Source organism: Gopherus evgoodei, chromosome 3 (genome assembly GCF_007399415.2).
Source record: "Gopherus evgoodei ecotype Sinaloan lineage chromosome 3, rGopEvg1_v1.p, whole genome shotgun sequence".
Classification (NCBI taxonomy): domain Eukaryota; kingdom Metazoa; phylum Chordata; order Testudines; family Testudinidae; genus Gopherus; species Gopherus evgoodei.
The window spans coordinates 150179329-150197100 of NC_044324.1; the positions used below are offsets into that span (position 1 = coordinate 150179329).

Genomic DNA, 17772 nt, shown 5'->3' on the forward strand with positions numbered 1-17772 from the left:
GGCTTCTGCACCTCCTGTATACTGCTGAAGCAGGCTCCACACCTATCCTAAACAGAGCAGCATGGAAAGGACCAGATGGCAGCAGACTGGGAAGGATGTACTAAATCCATGGTTTAGAAGACAGTGAGCCTTGCACAGAGAATAGCAGTGGCTATTCAGACCCAGCAGCTGATATAGTGGCTGTGTAACAGGGATTGTATTAGGGAGGAGGGTGAATTCCAGCTTCCTCAATCCTCCCAAACCTTAGCTTGATCACCACTTAGCATATTTTCCTGGGAGGGGTGAATTTTGCCCTGAGAGTTTAATTCAGCCAATAATTGGATTAAGGCTGTTGTAAAAGAGTACAGGGAAAATGAAAATGACAAAATGACAGCCAGCATTACCCATGTACATTAGGGGAAAGATTTAAAATTACTCAGAGCATCTTTATTACTTCTCTTTACAACAGCATTGAGAAAAAATGGTTTGATGTACAATTTTTTGGCACATTGTGCACAAGAGGGGAAATCACTCACCACCGTTATTAAATGTACTCACTATTAAAAGATGGGCGCAGGGGGACTAAAAGAAACAAAAGGACATAGGGATGTTGTAGAAGGCTGCTCTTCATCAGCCAAATCATGCTTCAGGTGGTAAAAAAGACCAGACCTGCTGGATGAGGTTGTGCGTTTATATGGAAGTGTGTCATTATTATTTATGAAGGGTACAGTGGAATAAATCCTCCCCCGCCCCCCAAAAAGGAATATACCATCCAGCTAGTATTTTATGTAGATCTGGTTGAAATCTGTCAAAATATTTTTTTTAAAAAAACAAATGGTTTTTCAACCAAAATGAATGTGATCAAAATTTTCTGGGTTTTGTTGTTTGTTTTGTTTTTGAAAACCAAAATTTGTTTTGGCTGTGATTGGAGGAAAAAATGGAAAAAAATAGAGAAATATTTGGGAAAAAGAGAAACATTTTCACATTTTTCTGCAAAAAATAATAATCATTTTTCAACGCGCTCTAGTTGTAAGTGCTTGGGAAAGAAACCAGGTTGAAGCTGGCTGGAGGACTCTCTTCTCACCACTAAGTATCAAAAGAGTGGAAAGGACTGGTTAGCATCTGTAAATGACCAATAACAAGGGGCAGAAACCTGGTGGCATGACATAGGTTCATAGAGTTTAAGGCCAGAAGGGACCATTATCTCATTTAGTTTGACCTCCTGTATAACTCAGGCTGTTAAATTTCCCCTAACTACCTCTGTATTGAGCTCAGTAACTTGTGGTATTGCCTTCCACAATTATGTCTTTGCTGTACACCATAGCACTTGGAACTTCCTGCTCCAGAAAGCACAGGCTCTGTACCACTCCAACTTGAGGAGAATCTCTGTAGTCTTTTGGCAGCAGAAGGTCTGTAACACAGTTGATCAGTTCTGATTCCATCCCAGTAAAGGGCAGTGTTATACATAATATTTGCCAGTTTATTACAGCATATTGGGGTTACCAAAGCAACATGAGAATGTGACAAACTTGGGAAGATACATCAAAACTGCTTCCAGCTGCAACCTGGGATAGAGGGTAGGGTACATTTTGTTGTGATTGCCTGTCATTTGTGCAGTTTACAACTGTTTACCTGATCAGGGAAACTCTTAAAGGACATCTGGCCCTCCGGCTGCTTTAGAAGCAGTAGTACAAAAACTCTTTCTGGATGAGGATTTTAAACATCTAGGCTACCCAATTAGTGTGCCTCCAGCACAAATGCTGTCTGAAGGTCCCAGGTCCCAGCCCTATAAGCATTCTTCAGGAACATAATAGTAAATGCCAGCATTTGAATTCATTGTGTTAGAGCAGAGATTGATTAAAAACTATCAATTGGGTAGCACATGAGCTGGTGAATTTTATATTTGTACGTAGGATGCTTAAGATGCCTATTAATATGGAGGAAAGTAGAGTATTGTAAAATTGAATTAACAGCTCTCTTCATAGATAGCTCTTGAAAATGGAGGTCACAAATTGTACAGGACACTGTGGGAGGGAAATTTGAGATTTTAAAACCTCTCCACTCTACAAATAAATGTTTATTTTTCCTTGCAAGAAATTATGTAATGACTAATAATACAGAATAGTTAGAAAGTCACCCCAGCAATAATTCTGAAAATGGCAATGCTTAATTATGTGATGACAAGAAATAGAAGGAATTAAAGAAATGAATGTTCTATTGAAGCTATTTCATCTAGGTTTAGCCATAACCAGCATTCTTGAAATATGACACTGCAAAGAAGAGTTGCAGAGGTTTTTTTTAGTGTAAAATCTGCTGATAATGTGAATTAGAAGCAATCTATACACCTTGGATGACCTTATAAATGACAGCACGTACCAAGACATTAATCTAGGAGATGTATCTTGTGGAGACTGGGTAATAAATGGAAATGGAAGCAAGAGCTGGAAACTGAACTACGAAAACCTGCAGAGTCCTGAAATTGTCCAGATTTTACCTATACTAGAACAGGACAACCATTGTTTTCAAGAAGGGGAGAAACAATTACACAAAATGTGGAAAAGTCAGAAGTGCTAAATGGCTTTGTTTCAGCTGTCATCAAAAAGATTAGTAGCAATTGGGATCTAACATAGTTAATGCCAGTGAAAATGAGGTAGGATCAGAGGCTAAAATAGGGAAAGAACAAGTTAAAAATTATTTAGACAAGTCAGATGTCTTCAAGTCACCAGGGCCTGATTAAATATACCTAGAATACTCAAGGAGCTGACTGAGGAGATTTGAGCCCATTAGTGATTATCTTTGAGAAGTCATGGAAGACAAGAGAGATTCCAGAGGACTGGAAAAGGGCAAATATAGTGCCCATCTATAAAAAGGGAAATAAGGACAGCATGGGGAACTATAGACCAATCAGCCTAATTTCAGTACCCAGAAAGATAATGGAGCATATAATTAAGCGATCAGTTTGCAAACACCTAGAAGATAATAAGGTAATAAGTAACAGTCAGTATGGATGTGTTGGATTTCAACAAACTGAGTTAAACCAACCTAATAGCTTTCTATTACAGGGTAACAAGCCTTGTGCATGGGGGGAAGCAGTAGACGTGATATATCTTGACTTTTGTATGTCTTTTGATACTGTCTTGCATGCCCCTCTCATAAACAAACTAGGGAAATACAACCTAGATGGAACTACTATCATGTGGGTGCATACCTGGTTGGAAAACCATTCCCAGAGAGTGGTTATCAGTGGTTCACAGTCAAGCTGGAAGGACATATCGAGTGGGATCCTGCAATGATTAATTCTGGGTCCAGTTCTGTTCAATATCTTCATCAATGATTTTGATAATGGCACAGAGAGTACACTCAAAGTTTGCAGACGATACCAGCTGGGAGGGATTGCAGGTGCTTTGGAGGATAAGATTAAAATTCATAATGATCTGGACAAACTGGAGAAATGGTCTGAAGTAAACAGGATTAAATTCAATAAGGACAAATGCAAAGTAGTCCACTTAGGAAGGAACAATCAGTTGCACACACACAAAATGGGAAATGACTGCCTAGGAAGGAGTACAGCAGAAAGGGATCTGGGGATCATAGTGGACCACAAGCTAAATACGAGTCAACAGTGTAACACTGTTGTGAAAAACTCAAACATCAATCTGGGATGTATTAGCAGGTGTGTTGTAAGCAAGACATGAGAAGTAATTCTTCCGCTCTACTTTTCACTGATTAGGCCTCAACTGGAGTGATGTGTCCAGTTCTGGGCATCACATTTCAGGAAAGGTGTGGACAAATTGGAGAAAGTCCAGAGAAGAGCAACAAAAATGATTAAGGGTCTAGAAAACATGACTTATGAGGAACGATTGAAAAAACTGGATTTGTTTAGTCTGGAAAAAAAAAGACTGAGCAGGGACATGATAACAATTTTCAAGTACGTAAAAGGTTGTTACAAGAAGGGAGAAAAAATGTTGTTCTTAACTTCTGAGGATAGGACAAGAAGCAATGGGTTTAAATTGCTGCAAGGGTGATTTAGGTTGGACATTAGGAAAAACTTCCTACTGTCAAAGTGGTTAAGCACAGAAATAAATTGCCTAGGGAGGTTGTGGAATCTCCACCATTGGAGATTTTGAAGAGAAGGTTAGACAAACACCTGTCAGGGATGACCTAGATAATACTTAATCCTGCCATGAGTGCAGGGGACTGAATTAGATGACCTCTCAAGGTCCCCTCCAGTCTTACAATTCTGTGATTTTAATGGCTTTCAGTTTATTGTCTGAGCCCCACCAACATTATGTCCACTGTCATAGGCGATGCATGGAGTGGTTTGTGGGGGGGGGGGAGCATGCAGGCTCAAGTGCACACCCCCCAGATTTCTGCTTGGCCTGCTGGGTGGGAGGGAGAGAGGATCTGTCCTTCTCCCACTGCGCCTGTCCCCCTCCCTCTGGCATGCTTGGCCCCTGTCCCTGGCAGCTGAGCCCAGGGAAGGAAGCAGAAGAGGCAGGACCAGCCGCTTCTCACACTGACCGCTCAAGGTGGCTGCTTTGTGCAGCACAGCAGCTGCCTGTGAGAGAACCTGGCTGGGGTGGTGGCAGCAGCAGGCTGCCCTTCACCCAGGTCTGGCTGCCAGGGACAGGGGCCGAGTGAGACGGAGTCCCCTCTTCCCCCTGGCACATTTCCGGCTTGCTCAGCTCCTGTCCCTAGCATCTTGGCTTGGACAGGGGGGTGGCCTGCCACTACCTCCAGAGCCAGGCTTTCTCTCAGGCAGCTGCTGTGCTGCACAGAGCAGTGACTGGGAGCGGCCAGCTTCAACTGCATGAGAAGAAGCTCCGTTCTGCTTCCTATCAGGACCTGGCTGCGAGAGAGAGCAGATGAACATGCTGGTGGGGGGAGGCACAGTGGGAAAATGACAGATCCCCCTGCACCTCCCTGCTCAGGTAACTCCATCAGGGCACAGAGAGCGCGGCAGCCCCAGGCTGGGTGTAGGGTGCTGGGGGGATCACTGGGCAAAGGAGACGTGAGGCAGTCATGTGTCCTCTCCTTTAGATTGTGACCCCCAAAGAGGCATGCCTCATCTAGGTCCACTGTAACTCATTCTTAGCTAAATTGAGTCAAACCAGCATTGTACCCAACATGGCCAAAGGGATCCACAGCCATTTTTGATCTCTCATAACCACGCATAAAATGAGAGGACCAAATCATAAACATTTGTAGGTTAAGATAAGCCGTTTAGATATGGCTCTAATAAGGTCAAATGGGTTTGACACCATTCCAAGATATTAAGGCACAGGAGGCGTTGTTTGTTTTGTTTTATTTTGGTTGATAGCAATGGTGTAGTGGTGGCTGCAAGACAGGCAATTTTGGAGACAGGCAGTGTTCTCTAGTGATTAGAGCAGGGGACTGGAAACCAGTACTCTTGGGCTCTCCTCCTAGTTCTACCACTAACTTGCTCTGTGACCTTTCACAAGCCTGGCTCCTGTTCTGTCTCCACTTTGTCCACCTCCCACGCCATTCACAGTCATCCCTCCATCCTTTTAGACTCTCCTCTTCAAGCCTCACATCCATTCCCAGTTTTCTCCTCTTCCTTCTATAGCTGCTTTGTTTTTTTCTCTCAGTGAAATATGGATGGCCCTCTGCTGCCATCCAAGGTCAGAGGGACCACTATTCTTTGCACCTTCTCTCTCAGCAGTGATCTCACACGTTCACACAGTCTCTACTATCAATGACTCTCCCGTCTGTGTCTGCACTTCTGACCTGTCTCGGACATCCCCTCCTGGTTGCATTGCCATCAACTTCAATTTTGCCTGGCCAAAACAGAGCGCCTTCCCTCCCAACTCCTTCCTTTCTCAGTCACTGACAACCTCACCTCCCTCCGTGTCACTAAAGCCCACCGTCGGAGATTCTGTCTTTCATTCCCCCACTCTCTCTCAGGTTGAGAGGCAGAACAGTTGTGAATGTGTACACTAATTGTATGTATGAGGTTTTTTCTCTTCTTGCATTCTTTGTATTTCTCTTGCATGCACTTCGGGGTGAGCACTGGGCCTTTGTCCATGTTTGGACAGCACCTTACCACAAAAGGTACGTCTACACTGCAGTCCTAAGTGTGTCTACAGCATAGGTGGACATACCCGTGCTAGCACAGATAAAAATAGCAGTGAAGGCACAGCGGCATGGGCTTCAGTGAGGGCTAGAAATGTGAATATGTAATCACTGTCCCCCGTGTGTTTGTACAGACTGAGCTGCTGCATCTACGCTAATCTATGTAACCATGCTAGCCTAGGTAAAGCTACGGTGCTGTAATCAGGCCTCGGATTGCAGTATAGACATACCTAAAAGGGGCCCCAGCCTGGATTGGGGCCTCTCGGAGCTACCACCATGTAAATATTAAATAACAATCAACACATTCAATGATAGCTCTTCAGCCGGAAACACATCTTTCAATGTTTCCTGAAAAGGTTGTATGCTAGTACTAGCAATAATCAAGGGATTTAATCAATTTTTAAAAGGGGCAAGAATCAACTATTTGCCATATTTTAGCATCATCACTTTATATAAGAATTATTGGCAATGTTAAGGTTGATTTACTTCAGAGACCAAAGGAAGAGGGTGATGCTGTGATATTGCAAAAGGAATCAGTAGGGTGTGACTGCAAAATGTCACTTAAGAAAACTGTACAGGTAAGAGGAACTCTGGAGAGACAACTGCAGAGCAGCAGTAAGAGGGGTCAGAAGGAAGAATGTAAAGGGCTGTGATTGACAGTTGACTGCAGTATCATTTAGAGTGTGAATGACTGAGGTCACATCAATGCCATGAAAGAAGAGAGCACTTAAGCTGCCCTGCAAGACTATGTTCTGTACATGGCACTAAAGGGCATAAATTGGAACTGTCAGGATGGATAATAGATGTAATAAAAGAGAAAATGACTAGGAGAGACAAATGTGCAAAGATTTGACTTGCATCCTAATACACTATTTTTAAAACTAGTGAGAGAAAAGTAAGTGAAGAGACTTTGATGGAGTATATGACCTATTTGGATCTTGGGAGGCCATGTGGCTGCTAAGGTAGAGTCAAGACTTCCAATCCCATTTTCTCCTGTCAGATTTAGAGAAGGGATTAGATGGCTGAGTAGCAGTGGCAGCTGGGTCTTCTTGACCAGGTCCCAGTGACATGCATAATGAAGAGGGGAGGAAAAAAGTGAAAAATTTTGCAACACAGTGAGATGGGAGTCACTTCATGAGGAAACATCTGCTCTGCTTTTGGACCCAGAGAATGGAGGTCTTTCCAGTTTGGAACCTCATATGCCACTGTTTTCCACATAAAGTTGTATGGGGGAAAACCTCAAAGCTTCAAAACGGTGTATGATACAAATCCAGAAGTTCAACTGTTCAGCTTTTCTCATGAGGCTACTAAGTAATATATTTCTATTGTTTCAGTATTTCTTCCAATCGTATCCTGTACCAGGAAGTGCGGAAGTGTGAAAATGTTAAGAATTTAAGACTTTTGAATGTAAAATATCAACTAGAGTACTGCACTAATAGTTTTTTTTGCATTTTATTAGAATTATTATTTGCATTAGCACCCACTAAGTGCTCTGCGTTTTGCTAACACTTCAGAAGAGCACAGAATCTAAGAACAAACAAGTAGACAGTGGTCAGGGGAAGCGGAATAACAGTAGGTGATATATAAAATTGTATAGATAGGTGATTATTTAAAGAAAAGATGTTAAATAATACTGAGCAGAGTCAGTTGAATGTTTATCTTTATGCATATATTCATGGTTTTTAGAACTTTTTTCTTATGGGTTTTCCTCAGATCTTTGGCTATTTTATAGTAGAAGGCGATGCCCTCGCTGCCCAGCTAGATGAAGAAAACATGGTTTTCCTGGTGTCCCGAAGACAGCAGATTACAAAAGCAGGTGCCATCTTTTAATATTCATTCCAAAATCTACTTTAGTGTACACATTTTTTTAGGATAAAATTGTGAGGTCACATGTCTGTGGATTATGCACACTTCTTGTTCTACCATGTTTATAATATACCCCCTTTTTTAATCTGAGGCCCTATCCTGTTTATACCTGATGATTTCTCACCCAACACATTGAGCACACAGGCCTTGCCTATTCACCCACTTTCTTAAATTCTTTCTCTTTTCTTCTTTTCTTATTTTTAAATGACTAGATCACCTGACCCAAACTACCTCTTAAGAAACTCTTTCTGCTCCCCCCCACCCATCTCCACATTCCTCTGCAGCTTGCTGTATGAGACCACCCCCATCCTCAAGATTTTAATATTTGAAAATTCGGTATGATTATTTAAAGCCAGTATAGAATAGCCTGCATGCTCATCTATTACATCTCTGAACTCAGTCCCTGTACATTTGGGAGTGAGAGAAGTGCTCCTATCACCTTGTTCTTAGTTATGTATTTTGCCTAGTCTCCTTAGCTGTTTATACTTGTGAGATGAAAAAATGTTATTTCACTGGCAGGTGTCAAGAGACGAGATGTGATTAAGTGTATAGCAAAGGTGCCACAATTGGATTTCATGGTAACAGCATCTCAGAAAGGAATGTTAACCATTTTTAACAGTCAGGTAATTCTGATTCATGCTAGATTTTTTTTTAGCCCATTGGTTAGTATATTATGAACTGAAGAAATATGAAACAGAAGTGCACTCTTATATGTAAAAGCTTATATGTAAAAGCTACATGTCTTTTTAACAAGGTTAATTTTGCTACAATGTTAAGTACTAAGGGTAATATTCACTGGATTTATTTTTAGTGAATCTTGCCCTCTTTCAAGCTTGCAACAGTTGTCTGAAAGTGCAGACACTTAAAATTTCAAAAGGTGGTCCCTCAGGAACTGTCCAGCTTTTTCTAAAAACTCATTGTGACTGTTTTGGGGGGTGAGGGGGAATTTATTTTTATTGTAATTTTTTTGAGACTGGATATTGGACTAGCTGGGTCCTCGAGTCCTCCAAAAATTCACTCAAGCACCAGCTGGTTCTATGATACCATATCTGCCACGGACTGGCTTTACTTCTTAGCACTTTCTCTATTATCATCATGAAATTATGCCTCTGTTGTGTACTAAAACAGAAAAAATGTAGCTGTCACAGAATATTTCTGTCACTGAGCAACTTAACTTATACTGATGTCTAAATGCGTTCATGGAAGTAACCTCTTGACTGCATGTTTGAAGAGTCACTTATCAGAGGTGAACTCACATGCTGAAACTCAGATAAATGGGCTTTGTTCAGAACTCCACTGCGACCTGCTCACAGACCACAGGCCTGCGTCACAGCTGCTTCAAAGCCACTTCTCTAGACTGTGGGTTACAAGAACAGCTGCAGCCCCTCCTTACCCCTTTATGCAGGCATTCTGTGTTTGTGCATTGGTATAAGCAGTCCTCTCTTCAGGGCAATGGGGAGCCCACTTCTGCGATGTCTGAGGGCACCTGATGCAGTTGCATCACCTCCTCACCCCCCAGCACAGGTAACACGGGGTCGATTATGAAATTCTCCCAGATGTGCAGTATTTGATCCTTTTAAAGTCTTGGGGCCAAATTCAGCCTTGATGTAAAAAGACACAGCTCCTCTCAAGTTAACGGCATTGTGTCAGGGAGGAATTTCCACCTTTTGAGGAATTTCTGATGTAAAAGGCCTATGAATCTTGAAGGGTTAGAACAGTGTGTTCGCTTAGTACTCTCCAATAACCAGCTTAATAGCAGTTCAGATTCCAAATATTATTAAAGCAACATTTGTTAAGGAGTCTAAGATACTCTATGAATGGTTAAAGAAATATACTCTAGCCGGGCTACAAAATGCAGTGGATGTAAATCACACATCTATGCAGATTGTCACTTCTGTGATCAGAATGCAGCTTGTCTATCACAATATTGTAAAAATGCAGTTAGGTTTTAAAGCAGCAATAGCATAGTCCAGGTATTTCAACTAATTAGGACATAATGCTCATGGAAGGAGTGAACTAGGCAACCAAAGATTCATGTGGGTAATTAAATGCCAAAGCAAAACTGAGGCATTTGGTAACTACTGAAATAATTTATATGAAAACCCAGGCCTCTGTCTTCAGGAACATTATCCCTCTCACACACCAAGGAAAAAGAATTCCACGCAGCACAGCAATAAAAAATAATTTTTTCCCTGTGCTATTTAGAAAGTTCTGTGCTGCTGCCTCCTCCAAGTTTCCATTGACGTCACTTTGACATAAGTGTCTCTATTTCATTTCCAGAGTTTAAATGATTTTACATCTTGCTCTTTGAAGCTATGCATGGAGATTTTGAGTCATGCTGGTATAACTATGCATGCTGTTTGGAAAATGATGAAGGCATTACAAAGTGTGTCACACTCTGATTTCACTTACCATGAATTTAAACAGGTTTAATACCATTGGCTTCATTGGAATAGCTCTGAGTTTACACCAGAACCAGTATAGGTCTACCCTGCTGTCGAAGATGTAATTGCAGCACAGGTACACATACACATGATAGCTTTAATGTAGCTAGTGAGAGAACCAATAGCTGTGAAACCACAACAGCAGGGGCTTCAGCATAGACTGTACAAGCCCACTTGAGACCCTGAGTACTTACTCACATGACTAGGCTGCATTGGAGCTCATGCTGCCGTGGCTTCACCGCATGATATCAGTATGCACACTAGCTAGATCAAAGCTAGCCCCGGTATGTCTGTGTGTGCTGAAATCATACTTCCAATTGCAATGTAGACAGAACCCAAGTGAGAGCAGAATTTGTCTCTTTAGCTGTGAAATCAGTTGGTCTGATTCCAGTTACCAGCAGAAGAGCCTATATCAAAGCCGACAACAGTGTTAGCACCTTTTTCAGCAGCCTTCGTCCAGAGACCAAGATTCAAAAGGAACAGACCCTCCTGTCTCATCTTTAGTGGTATTTCCTCCAGGTCAGCTCTTCAGCATATTGGCAGGGTCATATGATATGAGGAAGCTTGCCTTGCAACTAAACTTATGGGTCTTGCAGTGTGCATATAAAGGCCATTTGTCTCCTGGGTTGTCAGTTCACGAGCACTCCCTTTTATGAATAGACTCAGGTTTTATTTATTTTAAGGTTCTGATTGTACTTGATTAGATATTTAAATGGGTGCTGGGTTTTGGATGTACATATTTCCCACTCCAGTCAGTGGCAGCCATGTCCATGAATCCATGGACAATGCCTGGTCTGATGTGAGTAGTGAATTTCTGGATCTTTATCATGCCACTTTTGGATGCCCATCTAAGCGGAAACATTCTGGTATAATAGACTTAAGGACAAATTCTGCACTCTATACTGGTGTAAATCCAACATGCCTCCATCAGAGTCAATACACTGGTGTGCACAAGCAACATATAGTTTGATTTAGTATTCTCCTGGCACCACTAACCTTACACAAAGTAGCTTTCAGGAGTCAAATTTGACTAAGCAATTGTATGGGACCCTGTAGCCCTTCCAGGTCAATTCCTTCAAAAAGTGTGTTCTCCTCATGTGGAGATTTTGGGACACGGAGGGAGGGAAGGGCTGGAATTGAGAATAATTGGAAGCCGGGGAGGTCAAAATAGCAAGGAAGAAAAATTGTTTTATAAATGAAAATAGAAACAGTAAAAAGGATTCTAGTCATCCCACAGTGTATCTGTTTGCCTCATTCTACACTAATAAAAGAGTGGAAAATAAATGATTTCCAGCAAATTATTGCTTTGACAGCTGCATGTGTTATTTACATTCCACAATTCTCCAAATGATTGATTCAGATTGGATGGGTTAGGACAGCTTTCAACATCAACACTTAACTTATCAAGTGACACACTTCCATCATCCAAGTGTGCTGTGTAAATTGTTCAAATGTAATTATCTTCCAATGTAAATACAGCATAGAGGCTTTTCTAGACTGAGTGCTGTAATGTAAATCCTGCACATGCTCTCACATGTCTGCAGCTATTAAAGCTTAAATTAGAGACAAAGGAAAAATAATTATTATTTTCTAACCCAGTAAATTCCTCTTTGAGGCAAAATTCTACCTTCTTTCTAAAATGTATGTGGCTATCACAGACTGGCAGCGTTTGCCTATAGCACTCTAGATTGACAGCAAATGTTGAGCCCACTGGGAAGGGGTTAAATTTAAGGCCAATATCTCATTACCCATCTCATCAGGTATAAGGAGGGGCTTTCTAGAGAGGGAGGATCTAGGGTGTGGTCTGATGAAGAGCGGTAGGAGCAGCCAGGCCTGGGCAGAATCCTGGAGGTGAAATCTTTTTTTAATGTCTTTGTCAATAAAGCCAAATCTCAGGAAGTCAGTGGATTGTTAACTCTACACAGCATGTAGAGTTTGTTTTAGGGAAGACTTGAAAAGGCAGCTTCCTGCTCAGTCTCCCACTGCAGCCAATGAGTGTTCCCTACTTGCATCTCCAAAGGCAGAATTTGATCCTAGATTTTCTATGTATGATTGAAGCTGCTAGCAGAGGGTTTTGGGCACTTCTGAGAGGAACCAGTGGCAAAAGGATGATGGTGAGATCCTGGTAGGAGGAGGTGGCTGGCTGCCTTTGGGGATGCAGGAAAGAAAAGGTTGGTCCAGGATTCTCACTCTTGCAAGTATAAACAAAGAAACTAACTGATCTTCTTGGGAGTAAGGAGCCTTGCATCAGGACAGGACTTGCGATGAATGTCATTATAAAAATGGACATATTGCACTTCTCCCTTTCCCTCAAGGATCTGAAATTGCAGATAGATGGCAGTTATTGATTCCCATTTTACGGATACTGCAGCTCTCTCTTTGTTGCTCTAAGTCACTGGCAGGACTTTAGTAACTCCGACAGGGGGTATGGGCCTATTATAGGAGTAGGTGGGTGAAGTTCTATGGCCTGACACGTGCAGGATGTCAGACTAGATGATCATGATGGTCTCTTCTGGTCTACGAGACATGGTTGGTTATTCCATTTGGTTCCAGATCCTAGAAAAAGCACAGTGACTAACTCTCTGTCTGTGGTGATTGTTGAACTGACTGTGCTCATATTTTTAATTCCATTGCCAGCTACTGATTATCTTTTTCTGTTTTTGTTTTGTTTTCAGATGAGGGTTCTGACAAGCACAAACATTGCAGTAAGTTTGTTTTTTTCCTCCTTATAATTAGATAGAATAATATTTACTTTCTAATTATTTCACTTCACTAACTGTTGATTTTTAATTGAAAATTCTAACATATTTTTTCTCCTTGAGTCTCTTGCATAATTGTGCATAGTGCTGCACATCAGGACATTCTGGTTCAATTCTTTCCTCTCAATTACAGAGAAGTTTCGGTATTTGTTTCCTAGGGTGGAAGGATGCTTCAGATAAGTACTTCCACCAAATGCCTCTTCCCTCCCACCTCCCCGCACCCAGCCCCAACCCCCTTGTATATCTTTCCAACATCTTTTCTGGAGCTGTAGGGTAAGAGGTGACATTCAGCTGACACTACAATTTTAGTAAGAAAAACTGTCATGCTGAGTAGGGAAATACAGTTCTATAGATTGCTAATTGCATCGAATGATTGATTGACTGACATACATGAATACACTCTGAAGGCTAAATTCTACCCTGAAAATAGCACTGCAGGTCTTAGGAAAGCACATTACCTCGCAGGATTTGAGGACCAAAGTCTGTCATCAATCCAAACAGCTGATGTGACCCCTTGCTACAGTCAATGCAGATACCCTGTCCCTCAAGGCCAGTGCATTTATGCTGATGGATCCACCAAAGCGGTTGTCGCTAAAGAGGAAATAAAGGTATTTTAGGCCAGCCACCCAACTTCTCCAACTACTACACACTGAAAAAAGCAGCTCAATAGCCAGTTTGCGTCTCAAAACTTATAACTGATGTTGCAAGGACTAATTTGACCTTTGTAGTCACTACAGGAATGTATTTTTAAAATAGACACACATGATTCTGAAGAGATAGCAGAAACACCCTACCATGCACAAGTAGGTGTGTATTATTTTGGTCAGGCTATGGACAGGGCCGCCCAGGGGGGGGGAAAGTGGGGCAATTTTCCTCTGGTCCCGGGCCCTGCAGGGGCCCCGCAAGCCTCTCTGGGTTTTTGGCGGCACTTTGGCGCAGGCCCTTCACTCTCTCTGGATCTCCGATGACGGGTTCTTCAGTGCAGCGGAAAACTTGGAGCGAGTGAAGGACCCGCTGCTGAAGTGCTGCCAAAGCCTTGGAGTGCTGCCCAGTGAGTACAAGCAGCAGAAAAAAAAAAAAAAAGCCACAATCGGCTGCACTTACGCTGCTCTACCGCCGTTGCTTCATCCTTCGGCGGCAATTTGGTGGTGGGTCCTTCCCTCCAAGAGGGACTCACTGCTGAATTGCCGCCGAAGATCCGGCCCTGCAGGCTCCCTGAATCTTCTGGGCAGCCCTGGCTATGGAAGCTAGCTATGGCTTGTGTTATCTGCTACTGTTTGAGCATTGGCACCTTCCTAACTTAATAGATCTCTGTGTTAATATCCTTATATCAGATCACCCATAACATTCTGCGTTTTTTATAGATGTTGTCAGGAGTGGTTAAAACAGTCTGTGGTATGCATGTCAATGAAGTGGAAATTGCACCAAATGTCTGGCTGTGCCAACCCACAAGCTAGTATTAAGGCGTCACAACCAAACACAGGGGTTAAATGCCTTGCATAAATCCTATGCTTGTCTGACATGGGCCTCAAAATTTTGTAGTCCAGTGCTTTGCTGAAGGATTCATCCTATGAATGTAAATATGATTTCAAGGAAGGTCCAACAGGAGCCAGGTGTTCTTTGACTCTTTTTAAATGTAACAATTCTGGAAAATATTGTTTAGGAAAGGGGATACTGTTGCATCATAGCACAGCTTTTTTGTTGTTGTTTTCGTTGCTTGTTTGGTTTTTTGCGGGTTTGTTTTTTTTAGTAGTGACCCTGTTGCCTGCTGTTTGGAGAATATACCATTGGGTATTTTGCAGTGATGATGAGTTACCTTGTTGCGTAGATCTGGTGTTAGTGTTAACCCTTTGTTTTGGTTTAAAGTTGTGCTGGCATAGCTATCTCAGGCATGTGAAAAACATCACTTTCCTCATTGATGTAGTCAGGCTGGCAAAAGCCTCCATGTAGACACATTTTATACAGGCAAAATTTTCCTTTTACCAGCACAGGTTATGCCATTTGAGGAGGTGGTTTAACCTGTGTAAGTGGTGTCCCCATTAGTAGCCTTTGTCAGTATAGCTATGCTAGCAAAGTCTTTGTAGTGTAGATTAGCCCTAATCTTGGATCTCTGGGATTAGCTATTGGTCACTGCCTTTTGAATACAAATATTAACAATAACTTTTAACAACTTTTGTTTATTTTGGGTCCAATAAATCAAGAATATTTAAGGGGCTAAAGCTAAGGGGTAAACCCCCTTAAGCTTCCTCCTCCCTCCTCTACTTCCATATGAGCAGCAGGCTGGTAGCTGAGGCTACAACCTGGCTGAGCAATGGCTGTGTAGCCTTCGCCCTCCACTTGAGGAATGCCTCATGCTGCTCCATGTATCAGGTGTGGAGGCACATTTGTGCTTACACCTCTCTTTTGTTGCCCATTCCCACAGCACCCCACTGCAAGCCTACACAGCTCCTCCCTCTGCCATCCCACAGAGGGGAGGGCTGCTTGGTAGCCTGCTCCCTCGTGGTTTGCAGGTGCAGACATGTTTAGTCCCGCTCTGCAAGGACAAGACCAAGGTTAGGTGTTAGGGAATGCACCTGGGGATGTCAGAGAGCGGGGTCTGGGAAATGAAGCCACTGTTGCATTGGACAATAGGTAACTGTTGCCTCCAGGATAGGGCCCTTGGTGTAGTCCCCAACACCTCTGGGTGTCTCCTCCAGAGATGGCATACCAGGGTACTGATCTTGGACTGCCTCCTCTGGGGATAAGGAACCACCCTTCGCCGGGGTGGCAACCAGCCACCAAGACATGCTCTCAGATGTTGGAGCACCTCCTTGACCAGTAAGGAGTCCCTTCCTTCTACCCCTCATCTCCCATCCTAGAGACAATACATTTTTATTTATCTGTGTTTGTACGACAGACAGTGCCCCCCTACTACTCAGCTAGCCCTGCTCTTGCCCTTCTCCTGACTCACCGATGCACTGCAAATTGAAATCAAAATGGCCACTACTGGACTTCCTGTTCTGGGTTAGAAAAGGTCAAAATGATTTAATTTCAGTAATGTTGAAACTAGTGTTTTGATATGTCAGGAATGAACTGTTGCTGAATAGTTCATTTTGCAAAAGACTTCAAGATTTTGACTTTTCGTCCTGAATCAGGATGAAAGAAAATTTCAGAATATTTTTCATGGGACAGAAACTCCATTTTCCAGCCAGCTCGAATATGTGCTGTGATAAATTTAGTCATTCTGGAACTCCTTGGGAACCAAAGATATGTTTTAAAAAATAAAGAGTGCATATTAAAATTGTAGTTTTCCTTTCAGTTGTCTATCTCTGAACTCTTAGTAAAATTTCAGGGACAGCTACTCAGCTGATATAAATCTCTGCATCTCCAATAACTTTAGGAGTGCTGTGTCAAATTACACAAGCTGAGGCCATAGCCCCAGCAGCTAAATTAGTGTTAGAATGAAGATCTGTGTATAATGTGTTGCCATATCTTCTGATTAATTTCTGGATAGCTGGACATCTTTGCCTTGCAGGACTTATATTTCTGTTCCCAGATCTTCAAAAACATGGTAGAATTAACAATTTGTTCTTCTCTGTCTGAAATTAAGACATTTTCATCTGATTTAATACGGTCTGTGATGCCACTTTTAGATCATCTATCAATCTGTATCTTTTATGAAAATGGAGTGAGGCTGGATGCCAAGTTAAGTGAGAAAAACTCTCTGAACTCTCCATCTGCTGACAGATAATTCTCAGAGCAGTGCTCTTGCTATTGTATTGCAGAATAACACCTTATGCTCCTTCCAGTCTAAGTTCTCATAGCATTTTAAAAAACTCAGATTCACGAAATCATGATAGGAAAGGAATGGTCCCATTTTAAAAGACAGGAAATTCAAGGCACAGGGAGGGTGTGAGTCTGAACAATATAACACAGCAACTGTGTGGCAGATCCAGGACTAAAAGCCAAGTCTCCTGGAATACTTGTACAATCTGAACCTTTCCAAATACCAAATAAGAAGAACCTGAGTTGTCAATAGATCCTTTCCTATTTTGCTTTATGGTTTTATGGACAACCAAACATGATTTCATTCTTTGAGGAGATTACAGGCTTGGTTGCTAAAGATAACTACATACATGTAATATATCTTGACTTGTGTATGGCATTTGACTTAGTACATCTCCACCCTGATATAATGCGGTCCTCAGGAGCCAAAAATCCCTACTGCGTTATTGGTGAAACCCCATTATATTGGGCTAGCGGTGGCAGGGCTCCAGTGGTGATTTAAAGAGCCCAAAGTTCCGGCTGTGGGGAGACCTGGGCCCTTTAAATCTCCACCCGAGCCGCACTTCCGGAGCCCCAGGGTAGCGGTGTCAGGGCTCCAGCAGTGATTTAAAGGGCCCGGGGCTCCCCGCAGCTGCCGGAGCCCCAGGCCCTTTAAATCGCCTCCCGAGCCTTGCTGCCGGAGACCTGGGGTTACCGCACTATATGCGAACCTGTGTTATATCGAGTCGCATTATATTGGGGTAGAGGTTTACAGCCCAGCATGCTGGTTTAAACATTAGCACTGTATAACAGCAATAAAATGCATGTTAAATGGCTTAGGGCCTGGCTAACTGACATGTCTCAAAGTAATTGTAAATTGGAATCAT

General features: G+C 42.4%; 1 protein-coding gene across 1 annotated transcript in view; it reads left to right on the top strand.

Moving 5' to 3' along the window:
* Positions 1 to 17772, top strand: part of WDR64 (WD repeat domain 64) — a 140495-nt gene that overhangs the window by 4561 nt on the left and 118162 nt on the right. Inside the window, exons 3-5 of the mRNA XM_030558349.1 lie at positions 7786 to 7888; positions 8458 to 8561; positions 13058 to 13087. Of these exons, the coding sequence (XP_030414209.1) occupies positions 7786 to 7888; positions 8458 to 8561; positions 13058 to 13087 (237 nt within the window). The remainder of the gene's footprint in view (positions 1 to 7785; positions 7889 to 8457; positions 8562 to 13057; positions 13088 to 17772) is intronic.